At 38.0% G+C, this 18122-nt stretch overlaps 1 protein-coding gene across 4 annotated transcripts in view; it reads right to left on the bottom strand.

Moving 5' to 3' along the window:
- usp48 (ubiquitin specific peptidase 48) overlaps positions 1 to 18122 on the bottom strand; it is a 181059-nt gene that overhangs the window by 144633 nt on the left and 18304 nt on the right. For all 4 annotated transcript variants that reach the window (XM_069919155.1, XM_069919151.1, XM_069919150.1 and 1 more), the window contains exons 2-3: positions 4656 to 4776; positions 1663 to 1819 (exon numbers count right to left, since the gene is read on the bottom strand). In XM_069919155.1, the coding sequence (XP_069775256.1) occupies positions 1663 to 1819; positions 4656 to 4776 (278 nt within the window). The remainder of the gene's footprint in view (positions 1 to 1662; positions 1820 to 4655; positions 4777 to 18122) is intronic.

Here is an 18122-nt window from a genome sequence, read left to right on the forward strand (position 1 = left end):
TCAGTAAAATGGTTTTGGGATCATTGGAAATGTGTATAATCCTCAGAGTGGTGGTGGGATGCAAATTCAGGATCGCGGGGCGGAATTGTGCATTTCAACAGCTAAAACTATCTGCATTTCCCATAAAGATGATAATTCAGTACTCCAAAAGTTGAACACTACCAGCAAAAGAAAAAGCAGGAGCAGTTAAGCTCAATTCTCTTACAGCACCGGCAACCCAAGTTTTAATCCAGCGCTGACTGTATTCTCCTCGTGTCAACGTGGGTTTTCCCCAGGGGCTCTGGTTTCCTCCCATCCTTCAAAACAAACCGGGGGTTGTAGGTCTATTGGGTGGCACAGACTTGTGGGCCAAAGGGTCCTGTTACCATGTTGTACAGTATGTCTAAATTTAAAATTTAACTAAACACATTCATTTACAATAGTTACTTCTTAATAAATGAAGTATGGTAAACTTTAGTCCTTGGAAGAATGTCAGCAGAAAGGATGCCATGCTACAATGTTACAGATATCTTCTATCATTAAATTTGAGTCTTCCAAACTACAAGACCACATGATCATTGAAAACAAATTCAAAAGGAGTTTATAGACATCAACTGGATGGATCCCAATGTCAACTAATGCTGTGTTTGATGAAGGGAGAGCAACTTAAGGAAATACAGATAGGATAAGATGAAATATGGAGGGGAGAGATTGGCACTGAGCATAAATGCTGCAGGGACACGATAAATCAAAAAGTTCATTCCTTTAGTGGAAAGCGCATCACCAAAAGGCGGAGATTTTCAGCAAGGTGAGCAAAGAGCATTTGAGTCATATTTTCCATTCTGGTGTAGATAACATTATCGGTTCACGCAGCTTCTCTTCAAGAGACAAAACATTCAAAATGATTTTCAGAGAAAAATTATCTTTTCAAACCCGCAGTTCTTAGTTAAGTTTCACAGCAAAAGTCAATTTCAAATATCAGCAGGCAGTGTTTTCAGACTCAATGAACAAGAGGATGTCAGTGAAGAAAATGACAGACCTACAATATATCTCACCCTCAATCGAGCAGAGAGACTGAGGGCAACCTTTTCACTTGGAGGGTATTCATTTCTCGAATAAGTTGCCAGTTTAAGCTGGTATAACTGCCTTGCTTAAAAGGCATTTGGACAGATACAAAGATGGGAATGCAGGGAAACAGAATTGGCCAGCATGGATGAGCTGACTATTGACTGTCAATTCTGTTCCGCGAGTCTATTCCACATTCATGCATTCAATCCCTCGACGCACAACTTGACCAAAATCAAATACTCAACGTGCTTTAGCACAAACTCTACAATTAAATTAGAAACACAAAAGCTTCAGATGCTGGAATTTTGAGCAAACAAAGAATTGCTGGAGGGTAGAAATGGTCAGTCAACATTTCAGGTCTGAAACAGTGGATGACCACTTCTATCCATGAATGCTTCCTGACCTGCTGAGATCCTATTCTTTGTTTACTCAATGCAATGGCATTTCCACGTCCACTTATTTTAAACAATGAAAGTGAAACATTCTGGATAAACTTGCAAAATCATTGTCCTGCATCTGGTCCATCTTCACAAGACCAAAAATATAAATGAAAAATATCATAGGCCACTATGCTGCAGTTTAATTTAAGTTTGCTCAGTTTTCCTTAATATTCACCTGCATCTTCCTCGATTCCTTCACCTATCCCTGTTTCTTTTCGAGGACTGTGGCAGAGATACAGTGCTTGTCGCAATTCAAGGTTATGAAACCAAACTTGAAGCAGAGTATTGACGTAACAAGTGGCTCCAAGATTAGTTAGCCCTACAAAAGTATTCTTAAGAGAAAAAAAATTGAATTACTAAAGTTCTTTAATGATCAACTTGAATATTCAAACTGTAAAATTTTCAAATGACAATGGCTACAAACACAAAATGAAACAATTTCATTTGATCCTGTCAAAATAATAGATTTAAGGAGAGAATGCATGAGATGTTTATACAGGAAATCAAAATGCAATATTATGATCTCGCTTCCCATTTTTTTAATGGCATTGTCCAGTAATGGAGCCAAAAATGGGTAAATGCGTTTGGTAAGTAAAAATGAACAAACTTTTGGAATGTGATCTCAATACATATTGTCACGGAAATATGCACATATAATTTAAAAGATCTGTACATTTAGTGTAGGTAAAAACAGAACATGCAAACATGTTAATGTTTGAGTACTTCAACTTGTTGAATGGTAGTGTCAACTAAAGATATGAAAATACTGAACCATTATGTGAGTGCATGTATTTTTTAAACTACAATTAATGCATGTCTTTGATTGGAAGGATAGTTAGAAGTACATTTATTCAGTAGTTAATCAGGAACAAATTTATGAATAAGAAACTCCCTTTAGCTAAAAAAAAATCCAGCAACATTTTGGCCATGTTATTTTACACCAAACTGTTGCAAGAAAGCCCAAAATCTCTTCTATATATTTAGTGAATCTTTACAAAATCTGCTGGATGAACAAACGTCTCCAAACCCTCTGAACTCTTCAGCTATTAAGACACTCAAGTAGATCCATGCAACATGTTAAAGTACTCAAAGTATTCGGATCTTTGAATTAAGCAAGTTGGTCTTACACGTGCCAAATACAAATGCACTTTAAATCCAGGTACATCTAAAGTTTCTACCTCTTCTGTACTGGTTTTAAAAAACACTGGCAATACCAGACCTCCTACAAAACTTCCCAATTCAAACACTTTGCCATTCTGTCATTAATTGTACCTGTCTGCTCATGGAAGTTCTTAAGTTATTAAAGAATAGCAAGGCATCTGTTAAAAATGAATAATTAATTTATGAAAAAATTGCCTACTATATAACGTTAGTAAATCACCTGGTTTTGAGTTTTAACACCATATATTTCCGCGTATAAGTCAAGTCTTGAAACCCTCAAAAATCTATCCAAAAAATGGGGGTCATCTCATATACCAGATATACTTTTGAGATCTTAAATTCAACTCAAAACGCCGACTTGGCATAGAAGTCAACCATTGAAAACCAATTCGGCATACAAATTGACTCTTGAAAACAAAAAAAACTCAACTACAACAAATTTTCATTGAAAATTTAATTGGAAAAAAAAACTTTCCAATCACTTTCAAAATCATTTTCATCGTCTGAGGCAAAGATTGTACGGGTCCCAGTCTGTATCTGATAAGGCAGTTTCAGCTTCATCGTCAGTGTCCCACAAAAAATCATCTTCCATACCATGCATTGCACAAGAGATACCGTACTTTTTAAACTATTATTAGTCTCTGCTTTCATTTTATCCCATGCTTTGAGCACAGAGTGGCAAAGCACGTCAAGTGATGCAGCAGGCATTGCCCCGCCTTTTGTAAATGATTTTTCTGCCATTGACATGTTTTCCATTCCTCGAGCACATAGTCTTTGAATGGCTTGTTCAAGCCACATCAAGAGGTTGCAAACCACCTAGCGTAACTGCCACACAAGTATTATTTAGTGCTAATCTACTTTTAGTGTTCTCAGTTAAATGGCTACAAAATATATCCCTGACCAGCAAACTCCCTTTCTTATGTAAACCACCTGTTCCACATATTATTTTCATACATCCATCTTTTTTCATGAAAATGTACAAAAATACCAGCAGGGAATTTTATTTTAGGTTTAAGTTTGTGCTTGAAGACTACCATGGGCCTTAACTTCGTCCCATAAACCTGGACCTTTCATGGCCTGTACTTCTGGTTTTCACACCTTTACATTCCACTCTCCTGTTGCCTATCATGTCGAAATTCATGGGGGTTTTGTCCAGTTTCCAATATTTGCCTATGCAAACTGGTATTTCTGCGGGTTAAGTATAATAAACTGATGAAAAGTTCCAACTTTATGATCAAGATCTTTTGGTAGTTTTTGAGCAATTTCTTTTTTTGTCGTAATACCAGATTTTTCTTGTTCATGAAATGGTTGCACCAACCGACTGTAGGTTCAAAATCTTTACTGCGTCCTGGGAGCGACTTCGCCCACTTCAGTCCAAACGTTCTTATTTTATTTCATGTGACTCCAACAATCTTGCCTTTGTTCACGTACCCACGTTGCGACATGATTTTCCAACGAGTGATTCCTCTTCACATCGATCATTGTCTTTTTTGTATTTTTCTTAAGAGTCTCTTCTTTCTTTCTCCAATCTCTTACCAACGTCTCGTATATATCAAATTTTCTTGTAGTGGCACAGTTGTTGGTTTTCTTATTTCTATCACTTTTAACTTAAAACTCACTTCATACTTCCATCATTTTGCTGGAGCTTCCATGATAACAACCAGCCAACCCCCAACAGCTCAGTCATCACGGTTTTTGGGAGTCGACTTGTATACCCAATATATCATAAAACCATTAAAATGAGGCGTGGGGGGTTGGGGTTCGACATTTTCCGGTCGACTTATACACTGAAATATATGGTACTTTCAGTTATTTTTAAATAAAGTTACATTACAATTTCTCATTTGCTGGAATAGACTCATTCATAAAACTGCACAATTGATCTGTTACAGAATATTTTAAATAGTTAACAAAAAAATCTAAAATGCAACCCATTGTTCTGAAAATTCCAGGTTTGTGAAAAACAATTTTGCACTGATCTTTCGCCAAAATGCTCTGTTTACTCACCTTACACCTCCTTTCAGAATTGGGGTCATCAATGTTGTGGAAGCTATTTTCATCAATTTCCCCCAGCCATACATGTTCACCAAGACCCACTAAACAGTTTGGATTGCCTCTACAATTGCGCCTACATTGGAAAAGCAAACATTAAAATGAACACATTCAGTGAATCACAGACAATTATCAGAACACTTTCAACAAGAAAACATGGCAATCCAATCATCTAATCTTAAACTCTAGAAACTAAATTGAAATTATCTCACTGAAATTCCTTCAGGATGGATAAAGGAATGGTGACGAGGGAATAAGAATGGAGAAACAACTGGATTCAATTTCATATCTGTATTCAGTGACTCATTCAATGTACAGTCAGATTTTAAAGCACAGAATCAGCCTCATCAGCCCAAACTGGTCCATGCTGAGGAAGTTGCTTACCTGAGCTCGTCCCATTTGCCTGCATTTGGCCCATATCTGTTTAAATCTTTCCTATCCATGTACATGAATAAATGTCTCTTCAATGCTGTAATAGTATATGCCTCTATCACTTCCTCAGGAAGCACATTCTACCATTACCTGTGGAATATTTGCCCCCTAGGTCCCTTTAAATTTTTTCCCTTTCACCTCAAATCAACACCCTCTAGTTTTAGACACCTCAATCCAAAGTCAAAAATTCTGCCCATGCACCTTATCTATGCCCTCATGATGTGACATTCCTAATAAAGTTACCCCTCAATCTCCAACGTTCCAGAGGAAAAAAGCCCCAGCCTACCAGTCGCTTTTGGTTAATTAAGCACTCCAGTCCAGCTAAAACATCCTTCTGAATCATTTCTCACCCTTTCCAGTTTAACAACATCCTTACTGAAGCTAGGCAATTGGAACTCCAAATGTGATCTCACAAACATCTTGTACAGTTGCAACAAAGCATCTTAGTGCTATTTGAACAGGACATTTGTAGGCATTTTTCACTTTGTTGATCCTGGACTAGTGGGTTGATACCATGGTTGTAGCGGACAAAATTTTGTGTAGTTGCTATTTACTAAGGAGAAAGTGCTAGGGAAGCTGAAGAGTCTGAAAGTGGATAAGTCATCTGGACTAGTTAGACAACACATCAGGGTTCTGAAAGAAATAGTTGAAGAGATTGTGGAAACATTAGTAGTGATCTTTCAAGAATCACTGGAGGCCAAAATGGTTTGCAAATGTCAAATCTTCTTTGTTAAGAGAGAGCAGTGCTATTGGGCCATTTCGTCTAAATCTCTTACCTAGTTTTGTGAAAATCACAAGTTCCATAACCTCCATGCAAGAGAGGGGAATTGTGAAAAATGTCATTTGTATGAAGAACTATTTATCTGAAAGCAACTCTACAAGAATTTGTGAGCTTTGTGGAGTCTGATGACTCAGTGTCTCAACTACATAATTACCTTTGAACAACAGTTTAAAGACTCTGAGTTTCGACAGAAGATTTCTAAACTTTAAATTTGAATCATCTCTTCAGAATTATGCCTAAACTGTAATGGTTTGGGATCTGCCACACACACACAAACACACACATAGTGGAGTTAAGTTTAAAGTTAGTAAGAAATGTTATGTTATTAATAAAAATTATTGTTTTGACCATACCATTGTCTTGGTGAATTTGTATTGCTGCTGGTAACACATCTAAGAAGGTAACTGTCAAATATCGCAGCTCATTGGAAGAATTCCTCAGGGTAGTGTCCTTGACCAACAATTTCAATTGCTTTCTCAATATTTCCTCTAATGGGGACTACATCATGGAAGTAGCAAGACATGGTTAACAGTAAGTCAGGCATGGGCTACTAAGTGGCTGGTAATACCTTGTCCTTTAGGAATGTCAAACATTGGAAATTTCCAATAAGAGATCCTTTGACCTATCCTTAACATCATCACAGTTTAGTGCCATTAACACCATGAAAAAAGACCACTGTAACAAACACAAGTACAGAAGCTACAAGAGCAGGTCAGAGGCTGGCTATCCACCAAGGAATGATATATCCTGACACCCCAAGGCCTTTCCACCATCTACAAGGCACAGATTAGAAGCATGATGGACTATTCCCCACTTTCTTGGATGAGAAAAGCTCCAACAATAAAAGCAGCTCAACTGTTCAAGCCAGAGGAGTCTATTTGCTAAACACAGGGTGCTGAAATAACTCAGCAGATCGAATAACTCTAACCACTGTGTTCCTCCAGCAGATTATGTTTCACTTCAGATTCCAACGTCCTGCAGTCTCTCATGTGTCTCTCATAAAGCAGTCAATTTGTTTGACATTAGCCTACTCCTCATAGTTCTTTGGGTCATAGGTGGAAACTGGAGCATCCATAGCGAACCCATGCGATCACAGGCAGAACTTGCAAACTCCTCACAGACTGCAGTGAAGGTCAGGGTAGAGTCTGGGTGGCTGGAGTATGAGGCAACACCTCGACCAGATGCATATCTGTGCCGCCCATTTTCAAAAAATGCATTGCAGTTACTTCCTGAATCACTCCCTCCAAATTGAACAGCATTCTGAGGTGGTAACGTTATCATTCTTTCTTCCTTGTTGAATCCAGGAACATCAAACCGCAAAGTGGGACCACTTTTACCAGGTGATCTCCTAAGAAATAGCTTTACTGCCAAATTATCAGAAATAAATGGAGATAGAAATAAACGGTTCCCTTGCCAGAAAGGACTGAGTTTAAAAAAAACATGAAGACAACTTACAGTACAAAGAATTATCATCTGCTAGCTTTGATCCACTAACTGGTTTTGATTAATGTAACAATGATACAATATTAAATGAAAGTTGTGCAGTACTGAGACAAGCTCTTTGGCTCATCTCGTCCATGTCAACTAAGGAGTCTTCCTGACTTAAGACCATTTAGCTACATTTGGCCCACACCCCTCTAAACATTTCCTATACCTATATCTGTTCAACTGTCTTTTAAATTGCTTTAATTGTACCCACCACCCTCTGTCACATTCCTGGCAGTGCATTTCACATACCTAATCCCCTCTGTGGGAAAACATGCTCCTCAGGTCCCATTCGAATCTCTCCCCTTCCACTCACTTTAAGCCTGTCCTTCAGTTTCAGTCTCCCCTACCCTGGGGAATCATTTGTGACTCACCACATTATCCATGATTCTTAGGGTTTTATAAACTTCTACATGGTCACCCCTCAGCCTCCTTCAGTCCAGAAAAAAAAAACCACCCCCAGCCTATCTATTCTCTCCTTCTAATTCAAGCCATCCAGCAACAATTTTCTCTGCATCCTCTCTAGCTTAATCACATCCTTCCTGCAATATTGTAGCCAGAACTGCACGTAATATTGCATCAGTGCTCTTCTCCCCGACATCTTGCTGACATGTAACATGACACCCCAACTCCTATACTCAATGCCCTGACCGATCAAGGCAAGCCTTTTTAGATTTTAAATTTTGACATACAGCACAATAACAGGCCTTTCCGGCCCACAAGCCCATGCTGCTCAATAACACCTAATTAACCAACAACCCTCATCCGTTTTGAAAGGTGCGAGGAAACCAGAGCAACTGGAAGAAAGCCATGCAAACGATCAAGCTCCTTACAGGGAGCACCAGATTCAAGCCCTGGTGCTAATGGTGCAACAGTGCTAACTGCTATGCCAGAGGTGCCACCACCTTGTTTACCTGTGTCACCTCTTTCAGGGATCGATGTACTTGCACCCCTGGGTCACTCTGTCATTTAGTGTCTATGCCTTACCCTAGTTAAATTTCCAAAGTGAGCAATTTCTCATTTTCTGTACATATGATGCATTTTGGGAAGCCAAAAGCAAGAGGAAAGTATAAAATGGCAGTATAAATTAACATAAAAATATACAAGAGAAGGATCTTGGAGTGCGTCTGTAGCTCCCTGAACATGGCAAGTACGTTGGGTGGTAAAGGTGGTGCACGACCTACTTGTCTTCTTCTGCCAGGGCCCTGAGCATAAAGGCTCAGGATCGCCTGCTCAAACTGAAAAAAAAAAGGTGAATTTAACTTTTATGCTGACGGCCAAAGATGCGGATCACGCGGTGCTTTTATGCAGAGGTGAACCGTGAGCTAGCTACTGAAGTTGAAGGCGGCGGCAGAACCACCATAACATCAAACAGAGACGGGAAAGGAGTCTCTGTTGAAAAGGGAGACTGGAGAGCAGGGGTCCGAGCGCTAGTCGAGAGGGGAGGTGGACCATCCTGGGCAGAAGCTGACCTGCACGTGATAGGTGAGCAGGAAGCAGAGGACTTTATTTATAAATGGGACTCTAAATTACAAAAGAAAGACAGCCCCAATATTAAAACAAATAATCCTCATTTGGAGCAAAATTAACCAATACATAGGAACCGAAGAGGGGCTGTCTCCAAAAACAAGCCTGACTCCAAATACCATTGACGGTAGGTGACAAGATCTTAAACACCTGGCGTCATAATGGCGTTATGGTGCTTAGAGGACTTTACGAGCAGGGACGGTTAATGTCATTTGAGCAATTTAGGAATAAGTATCACTTATCAAATAAGACGTTTCACTGCTACCTTCAGACAAGATCTTTTCTACAGGACCAATTAGGTCCAACTATGGCTCTACCAGCATGCAGTGACAGAGGCCATGATTCAAAGGGGAAGCATACAAAAGTCCATTTCGGCAATGATTTTCTTGCTCCAAACTGAAGGCCCTAAACCAGGCCTTGACAAGTCGAGGCAGAGGTGGAAGTCAGACTTGGGCATAACGACTGATGAACAATGCTGGTCCGATCTGTGGCGGATCAGTATGACTCCAGCCATCATTGTGCTGGTGCAATACAATTTTCTGCTCCAGCTGTACCTGACGGTACAAAAACTGAACAGATCTGAACCTGAACTACCAGACCAATGTTTTACATGTGGCATTGCGACAAGAACTTTTGTGCACACAACCTGGAATGGGCCATGGTGAGATCCTTTTGGGTGGAATTGGGCCAAGCCCTGGGAAAAGTCATAAGTAAAGAATTCCCACAGGATCCAGAGTTGTTCCTGCAGGGAAATACGATGGACATAAGGCTTACAATGAAGCTGTCCAAATTTCAAATCCAATTTGTCATGTTTACATTGGCGGTGGCCAGGAAGTGCATAGCAGTTGCCTGGAAGTTTGACTCCTACCTGAGCATTGAGTGCTGGAACACAGAAATGCAGTGCTGTGTTTCCCCTGGAGAAAATTACCTACAACCTAAGGAAACAATACAGCACTTTTCTGAAGGTTTGGCAGCCTACATAGGGGGACAATTGTAGTGTGGATTGCCATGCCTTGCCTCGCCACCCTACTCCTACCCCCACCCCCTGCCCTATCCTCCTAATCCGCCACTTATTTGGCAGGGGAGCAAAGGGGTTCATCCCATTCTAACCAAGAAAAGCCACGGAAAAAAAGGCAACCCATGCACTGACCGCTGCGGCGCAACAAATCCATAATCCCCCAAACACAAGTTGTGAGTGTTTTGGTTATTGTGTGTAAGTGTAATTAGTCTGATGTTAAGTGTTCAAAGTTGGGGAGAAGGAAGGGAATAAAAAGAACAGACTCTTATGAGAAAATTGTATGGAATTAACAAGTATGAAATGTAAATAATGTTGATAATGATATTGACAATTGTTGGAGTTTGAGTGGATAAACTATAAATAAAATATTTTTTAAAAAAAGATGTTGCTTGAATTGGTGTCCATTAGCTATAAGGAGAGGTTGGACATAGATTATTTTCTTTGGAGCACTGGAGGCTGAGGGGAGACATGATAGAAGCATAAAATAATGAGACGGAGATAGGGTAGTTAGTCAGAGTCCTTTTCCCTGGATAAAAATGTCAACTACTTCAAGGGCATTGGTTTGAGTTGAGGTGGGGGGGGGTGGGGGAGAGAGGGAAAAAGAGAGTTTTGAGGGAGTTTTATTTCAAGAGACAAGTTTTATTTACACATAGAGACTGGTGGTTACACTCTGCCAGGGATGATGAAAGAATGGGAGAACCAGAGAAGGATTATAGACTGATAGATGGAATTAGGGAGGGTCAGCATATTTGTGATGGGCCAAAGGGATATTTCTTGTTAAGTAATGTTCGTAGGTATAGCAACAATACCTTTTGTGCCCAAATTACTCCCACCAAATCATTCACTGTTGTTGGATAAAATGAAAAAATGCATAGCTGAGCAAGATCTCGAGAAGCATAATCTCGATTAAACTGTTCTCTCTCTCTCTCTCTCTCTCTCTCTCTCATCTGCACGACACACCACTTTCTGATCAACTCAAAAGCACTTCTTAAAAAAGCTTGAGAGAATATTTTTTCACTCACAAGCAAAAGTTTGATCTAGTGCAGTACCTGATGGTGTGGGGGGAAATCCCTCTGTATTGAATAAAAGAAATATATATTTCTAGTTAATGAGGTGTATCTATATCATAAAATTACACAGGACAAAACAAAAATGGACCGTATTGGTCTGTAATGGAAGATTCTAACCTGTTTTTTTAATTTGCTGCTTTTGGTTTTGCAAGGCTGAGAACCTGCTTGTGTTTTAGAATCAGCAGATATAAGCTAAATTCCACCGAGGGGCCAGAGATGGTGTTATCTGAAGAAAGGACATCTGTGTACCAAGAACATTTAATCCTTCTGCTTGTTTTGATCACAGACTGTCAGAGGCCTAGCCTTGATGCAAAATAAATCATTGTATTCAAAGTGATAAGCTGAAAATTATGTTATTCGTTAATAGCCTAGCATGCTAGCTTGCTCGCTTATCTTTCTTGCTGTGCTGGGAATAGGTGCTTGGGTAAGCAGTTTTTGGGTAATATAAGCCATGGTCCCACTGCTGAAGAGAGAGACTCTCCAAGAGGTGGCAACATCTCTCAGCAAGAAGAACTTCTAGAGTCCAGTCAACGTCCCAGTCAGGGGAGGTGGAGAAGCTGCTACCGGCGCCCTGACAACCAACTACAAGTGTGCAATCGTCACCTCGCTTCGGCAGTTGGGACTAGTCCAAGCGTTCATAAGTATAGTTTGAAAGGGCTTGCATATTGTAGTGTGAAATCAGCTTTTGAATTTGTAATAAACATTTGTATAAACTGAACTGCTCTCGGTGTGTGTGTCTCTATTTTCTTTCGGTAGCTCAAACACTGTGACCAATCTAAAATGAACAAAGTGAGAGGTATAAGTTTACCCAAGACAACTGGCGCTGCGAGCAGGATTGGTCTCAAGATGTTTCGCTGAAAGAAAGAGGTGAGCCCTGAGCAGTTCATGATTCCTGGATGGACTTCAAAAGACGATGGGTTTGGCATGTTGGCCAATACCCTGTCTTTGTTGGGACCACCCCTCAGTTGGGATGAGGTTAGATCCATCAAGTGCACCTCTGGGAGAGCGGGTTGCCACTCTCCTTCGAGAAAGAAAATTTCCTGATAAAAAGGGCACACTGACAGATGGTGTTTGGTTGCTGGCCACAGCCTTACGCCACTCCATTCAGCGTGAAGCAGAATCAGTTCAAAGAGAAGTAGAATCTCAGCACAAGAGGAAGCAATTAGAGGAGGAGCTAGAAGCCATGCGACAATGCTGTTCCATGATGAGTGAGATTGTTTGCACCAGTCAGGACCGAGCCAAAGAATTGGGAGGTAAAATTCACTCACGTACAACCCAGGTTAAATCAGACAAGCAGGATGAAAAGAGAGGGTCTGCTGCTAATAACGGAGCGACAAGAAAGGACCTTTTTCGGGGAATCACGTGATGGAGTAGTGGCCGGTAGGGGAACTCCAGCCCTCTCCAGAAAGGTTAAAAAAAGATAGAGAAAAAACAAAGGCACAAACTTAAAAACCACAACAAAGTGAAAGTAAAAGTGTGAAGAAAATGGCAGCGAAGAAAGAAAAACCAAAAACAACGGGAAGAAAAGAAGAAGGAAAGACGTCGGATGAAGAAGGTAAAGGCCTTACCTGTCCGAAGAGGCCCACCGCGGAGAGAGAGGCCCGCTCCCACAGGTCAGTGGAGGTCCCGGGCTCGGGACTACAAAAATGGCTCGCAGAGCCGAGTAAAAGTGCGCAACCGCACATGCGCGAGGAGTCGCGCATGCGCGATGCGCATGAAAAAAAAACACTGACGGGAGGGGGGAACAGCTGTGGAGTTGATCTCCACAGCTGAGAGAGACACCTGCAGCACAGCAGCAGGTGCAGAACACAGACAATAACGACAACAAGAAAGAAGAGGGTAAAGAGAAAACAAGGAAACAACAGATGGTCAATCCAGAGGAAGAAGAAGAAGAAAAGAAAGAAGTGGAAGAAGAGAAAAGCAAGACAATGGATGTATCTTTTTTTAAAGAATATATGGAATCAGTGAAAGAATGGCAATTACAAGAATTTGATGAGATAAAAAGAATTAAGAATGCAGAAGAAAGAATGAATAAAATGGAAGTGGCCATATCAGAATTGGCAAAAAGAGTGGAAAATATGGAAAAACGAGAAATATTTGTAGATATGGAAGTAAAAGACTTAAAAAAGAAATTAGAAGAATCTAATAAAAAAGCTAAAGAAGCACAGGAGCTGTTAGCTCAGAAGATAGATATGAACTATAATAGAAGAAATAATATAAAGATAGTGGGCCTTAAGGAAGATGAAGAAGGCAAGACTATGAGAGAATTTATAAAAGATTGGATCCCCAGGGTCCTGGGAAGACCAGAATTACAGGAAGAAATGGAAATAGAGAGGGCACATAGAACTTTAGCCCCGAAACCACAACCGCAGCAAAAACCAAGATCCATTTTAGTAAAATTCTTAAGATATACAACAAGAGAAAATATATTGGAGAAAGCAATGAAGAAAGTAAGAGAGGACAAAAAGCCACTGGAATATAAAGGTCAAAAAATTTTTTTCTATCCAGACATAAGTTTTGAACTCCTGAAGAAGAGGAAGGACTTCAATGCAGCGAAAACGATCTTATGGAAAAAGGGATATAAATTTATGTTAACGTACCCAGCGGTACTTAAAATAATTATTCCAGGGCAACAAAACAGACTATTCTCGGATCCAGAGGAAGCAAGGAAATTTGCAGAACAACTACAAAACAAGCAGAGAGATGAAGACATGTAATAAGAGTAAAAATGACCATGATCTATATGTATGTGTGTAAAGGGGTATATGTGTGTGTGTATATATATATATATATATATATATATAGTGTGCATACATGAATGTATCCGTATTTAGAGGAAAATATATAGAGTTTAGACAAGAATTAATAAGGGAGGAAAATGGAATAGAGGGAATAAGGAGGGAATTAAAAGAGTGACCTTTGTTACATATGAAAATTGAAATCTTTTCTGGGGGAGGCTGGGTGGGGAGGAGTTACGGTCACTGCAAAATCAGCTGAAGTTTGCGAGTGAATTCGCAAATCCAAATGGAGAGGGGAGATGTGGTTGTCCGACAAGGGATAAAGAACAACTCAGGAGGGGGAGGGGAGATTGGGGTTAAAGAAGTTTTAAATAGGAGAATAGGGAAAATGTTTGATGTTTTAGAACTGTTGTCTTATCAAGTGTTCAAAACAAGAAAGCAGAAATGGATAAGAAGGAAAGGTAATGATGGAGAAACGGAAAGGGAAGATAAACAAAGTATAAAATGGCTACATTGAACTATATGACTTTAAATATTAACGGAATACATAACCAAATTAAAAGGAAGAAACTGCTAAATTTACTGAAAAAAGAAAAAATTGATATAGCATTTGTGCAAGAAACACATTTAACTGAATTGGAGCACAAGAAATTAAAGAGAGATTGGGTAGGACACGTAACAGCAGCGTCATATAATTCAAAAGCAAGAGGAGTAGCTATATTAATTAGTAAAAATGTGCCAATTAAAATAGAAGAGGAAATAATAGATCCAGCAGGGAGATATGTAATGATAAAATGTCAAATATATTCGGAGTTTTGGAATCTACTCAATGTATATTCACCTAACGAAGAAGATCAGAAGTTTATGCAAGATATTTTTTTGAAGATAGCAGATACGCAAGGGAACATATTAATAGGAGGGGATTTCAACCTGAATTTGGATTCAAATATGGACAAAACTGGGAAAAAATTTAACACAAAGAACAAAGTAATCAAATTTATAATTAAATCGATGGAAGAAATGCAACTTTTGGATATATGGAGGAAACAACACCCAAAGAAAAAGGAATATTCATATTATTCGGCTAGACATTTTTGTTATCAGCTCGTATGCAAGATAGAGTAAGAAAAACAGAATATAAAGCTAGAATATTATCGGACCATTCACCCTTAATATTGACAATAAAGTTAGAGGACATCCCTCCAAGAATGTATAGATGGAGATTAAACTCCATGTTACCCAAAAGGCAGGATTTTAGAAAATTCATTGAAAGACAAATTAAAATGTATTTTGAAATAAACACGGAATCAGTGAAAGATAAGTTTATACTACGGGATGCAATGAAAGCGTTCATTAGAGGGCAAATAATAAGTTATGTAACCAAGATGAAGAAGGACTATAATCAGGAAACAGAGCAGTTGGAAAGGGAAATAGTAAATATAGAAAAAGAATTAGCAATGAAGAAAGATACAACTAAAAGAAGAGAATTGGCAGATAAAAAAATAAAATATGAAACACTACAAACATATAAGGTGGAGAAGAATATAATGAAGACAAAACAGAAATATTATGAACTCGGGGACAAAACGCACAAAATTCTAGCATGGCAGCTTAAGACAGAACAAGCTAAGAAAATGGTATTGGCATCAAGGAAAAAAGACAAACAAATCACATATAATCCAAAGGAGATCAAGGAAAACTTTAGAGAATTCTATGAACAATTATACCAAACTGAAAACGAAGGGAAAGAAGGGAAAATAGATGAATTTCTAACTAAAATTGAACTACCAAAACTACAAATAGAGGAACAAAATAAATTAACAGAACCATTTGGAATAGTAGAAATACAAGAGATAATAAAAAAATTACCAAATAATAAGACACCAGGAGAGGATCGATTCCCAACAGAATTCTATAAAACATTTAAAGATTTATTAATTCCTCCCCTCCTGGAAGTAATCAACCAGAATGATAAAATACAAAGCTTACCAGATTCATGTAAAACAGCAATAATTACAGTAATACTAAAGCAAGGGAAAGATCCACTCGCACCAGCGTCATATAGACCAATATCTTTACTTAACACAGATTATAAGATAATAGCTAAACTATTAGCAAACAGATTAGCAGAGTATATACCAAAAATGGTAAATCTAGACCAAACTGGATTTATTAAAAAAAGATGCACAACAGACAATATTTGTAAATTTATTAACTTAATTCATGCAGTAGAAGGGAGTAAAGCGCCAACAGTAGCAGTTGCTTTAGACGCAGGGAAGGCCTTTGACAGAGTAGAATGGAATTATTTATTCAAAGTATTGCAAAAATTCAGTTTACCAGAGAAGTATATTAATTGGATTAAAGCATTATATAAGGGACCATTGGCGAAAGTGACAGTAAATGGATATGTATCAAAGCAATTTAACTTAAGCAGGTCAACACGGCAGGGATGCCCATTATCACCTTTATTGTTCGCGTTAGCTATAGAACCACTAGCAGAATTGATAAGAATAGAAAAGGGATAAAAATAAAAGACAAGGAATATAAAATCAGTTTATTTGCGGATGATGTTATAGTATACTTAACAGAGCCAGAACTATCAATAAAAGAATTATATAAGAAATTGAAGGAATATGGAGAAGTGTCGGGTTACAAGATTAATGTAAATAAAAGTGAAGCAATGACTATGAATAATGCGAATTTCTCAAAATTTAAGAAGGAATCACCATTCAGATGGCAAATGCAAGCAATAAGATACCTAGGTATACAAATAAATAAAAATCTCGGCCAACTATATAAACTCAATTATTATCCACTAATGAAAAAATTACAGGACGATTTAGAGCATTGGAAAGATTTACCACTAACACTAATAGGAAGAATAAACTGTATTAAAATGAACATTTTTCCAAGGATATTATACCTATTTCAGGCATGGCCAATACACTTGACAGAGAAATTCTTCAAGGAGTTAAAGAAAATAATAAGGAAATTTTTATGGAAAGGGGGGAAACCTAGGATAGCACTAGATAAATTAACAGAATGGTATTAACAAGGAGGCTTACAACTGCCAAACTTTAAAAATTATTATAGAGCCGCACAATTAAGATACCTATCAGATTTTTATCAAACAAGGGAAAAGCCAGATTGGACTAGATTAGAATTAGATAAAATAGGGGAAAAGATACCTGAACACATATTATATAAATGGGATGAAAAATTGGTACAACATAGAAGTTCTCCAGTATTACATCATCTACTCAATATTTGGAAGAAGATTCATGTAGAAAGAAATAAAACAAATTATCAATTACCACAACTAATATTGACGCAAAACAAGTTACTCCCTTTTACAATAGATAACCTTTCCTTTAGAGAATGGGAGAAAAAAGGGATCAAAAGAATAGAAAATTGTTTTTCAGGAAATAGATTATTATCCTTTGAACAAATGAAAGATAAATACAATATAACTCAAGATTCAGTGCTGGCATATTACCAATTGAGATCCTACTTGAAGGACAAATTAGGAAGCAGTCTGAGTTTACCAGAGGGAAGTAACTTTGAATATGTGATTACAGATACAATGATAATCAAAAGATTTATAACAAATATGTATATTAAACTGCAAGAAAAGGAGAATGAGGAAACAAATGGTAAAACTAAACAAAAATGGGAACAAGATTTAAATATAAAGATAAAAAAGGAAACATGGGAGAAGTTATGTTCTGGAACGATGAGAAATACAATAAATACGAGGTTACGTATGATACAATATAACTGGATACACAGGCTATACATTACACCTCAAAAGTTAAATAAATGGGACCCAACAGTATCTGATAGATGTTTTCGATGTAAAAAAGAAATGGGAACAACAATTCATGCAATCTGGACATGTAAGAAAGTAGAAAATTTTGGGAAGATCTAAACCAAATATTAAATAAAATTACAGAAAACAATATACCAAAGAATCCAGAGATCTTCCTCCTAAGTAACATAAAAAACAAAGAATTTGGAATGGATTTGGAGGATGCACAAAAAAGATTTGTTAAGATAGCTCTAGCCGTAGCAAAAAAATGTATTATGTCAACCTGGAAATCGGAAGATAATTTGAAAATACAACAATGGTATATAGAAATGAATAAATGTATTCCATTAGAAAAAGTAACATATAGTTTAAGAAATAATATTGAAATATTTGAACAAATATTTGAACAAATATGGGAGCCTTACATGAAACACAATAGCGAAAACCTACCGGGGACATTCACTACCTAAATTAACGAAAGGAGAAGGAAATGAAAAGAATTGACTCAGTAGAATTTCTTGTTTATTTTTATTGAATGACAACATTGTTTGACTGGTTTAATG

Source organism: Narcine bancroftii, chromosome 2 (assembly GCF_036971445.1).
Source record: "Narcine bancroftii isolate sNarBan1 chromosome 2, sNarBan1.hap1, whole genome shotgun sequence".
Lineage (NCBI taxonomy): Eukaryota > Metazoa > Chordata > Chondrichthyes > Torpediniformes > Narcinidae > Narcine > Narcine bancroftii.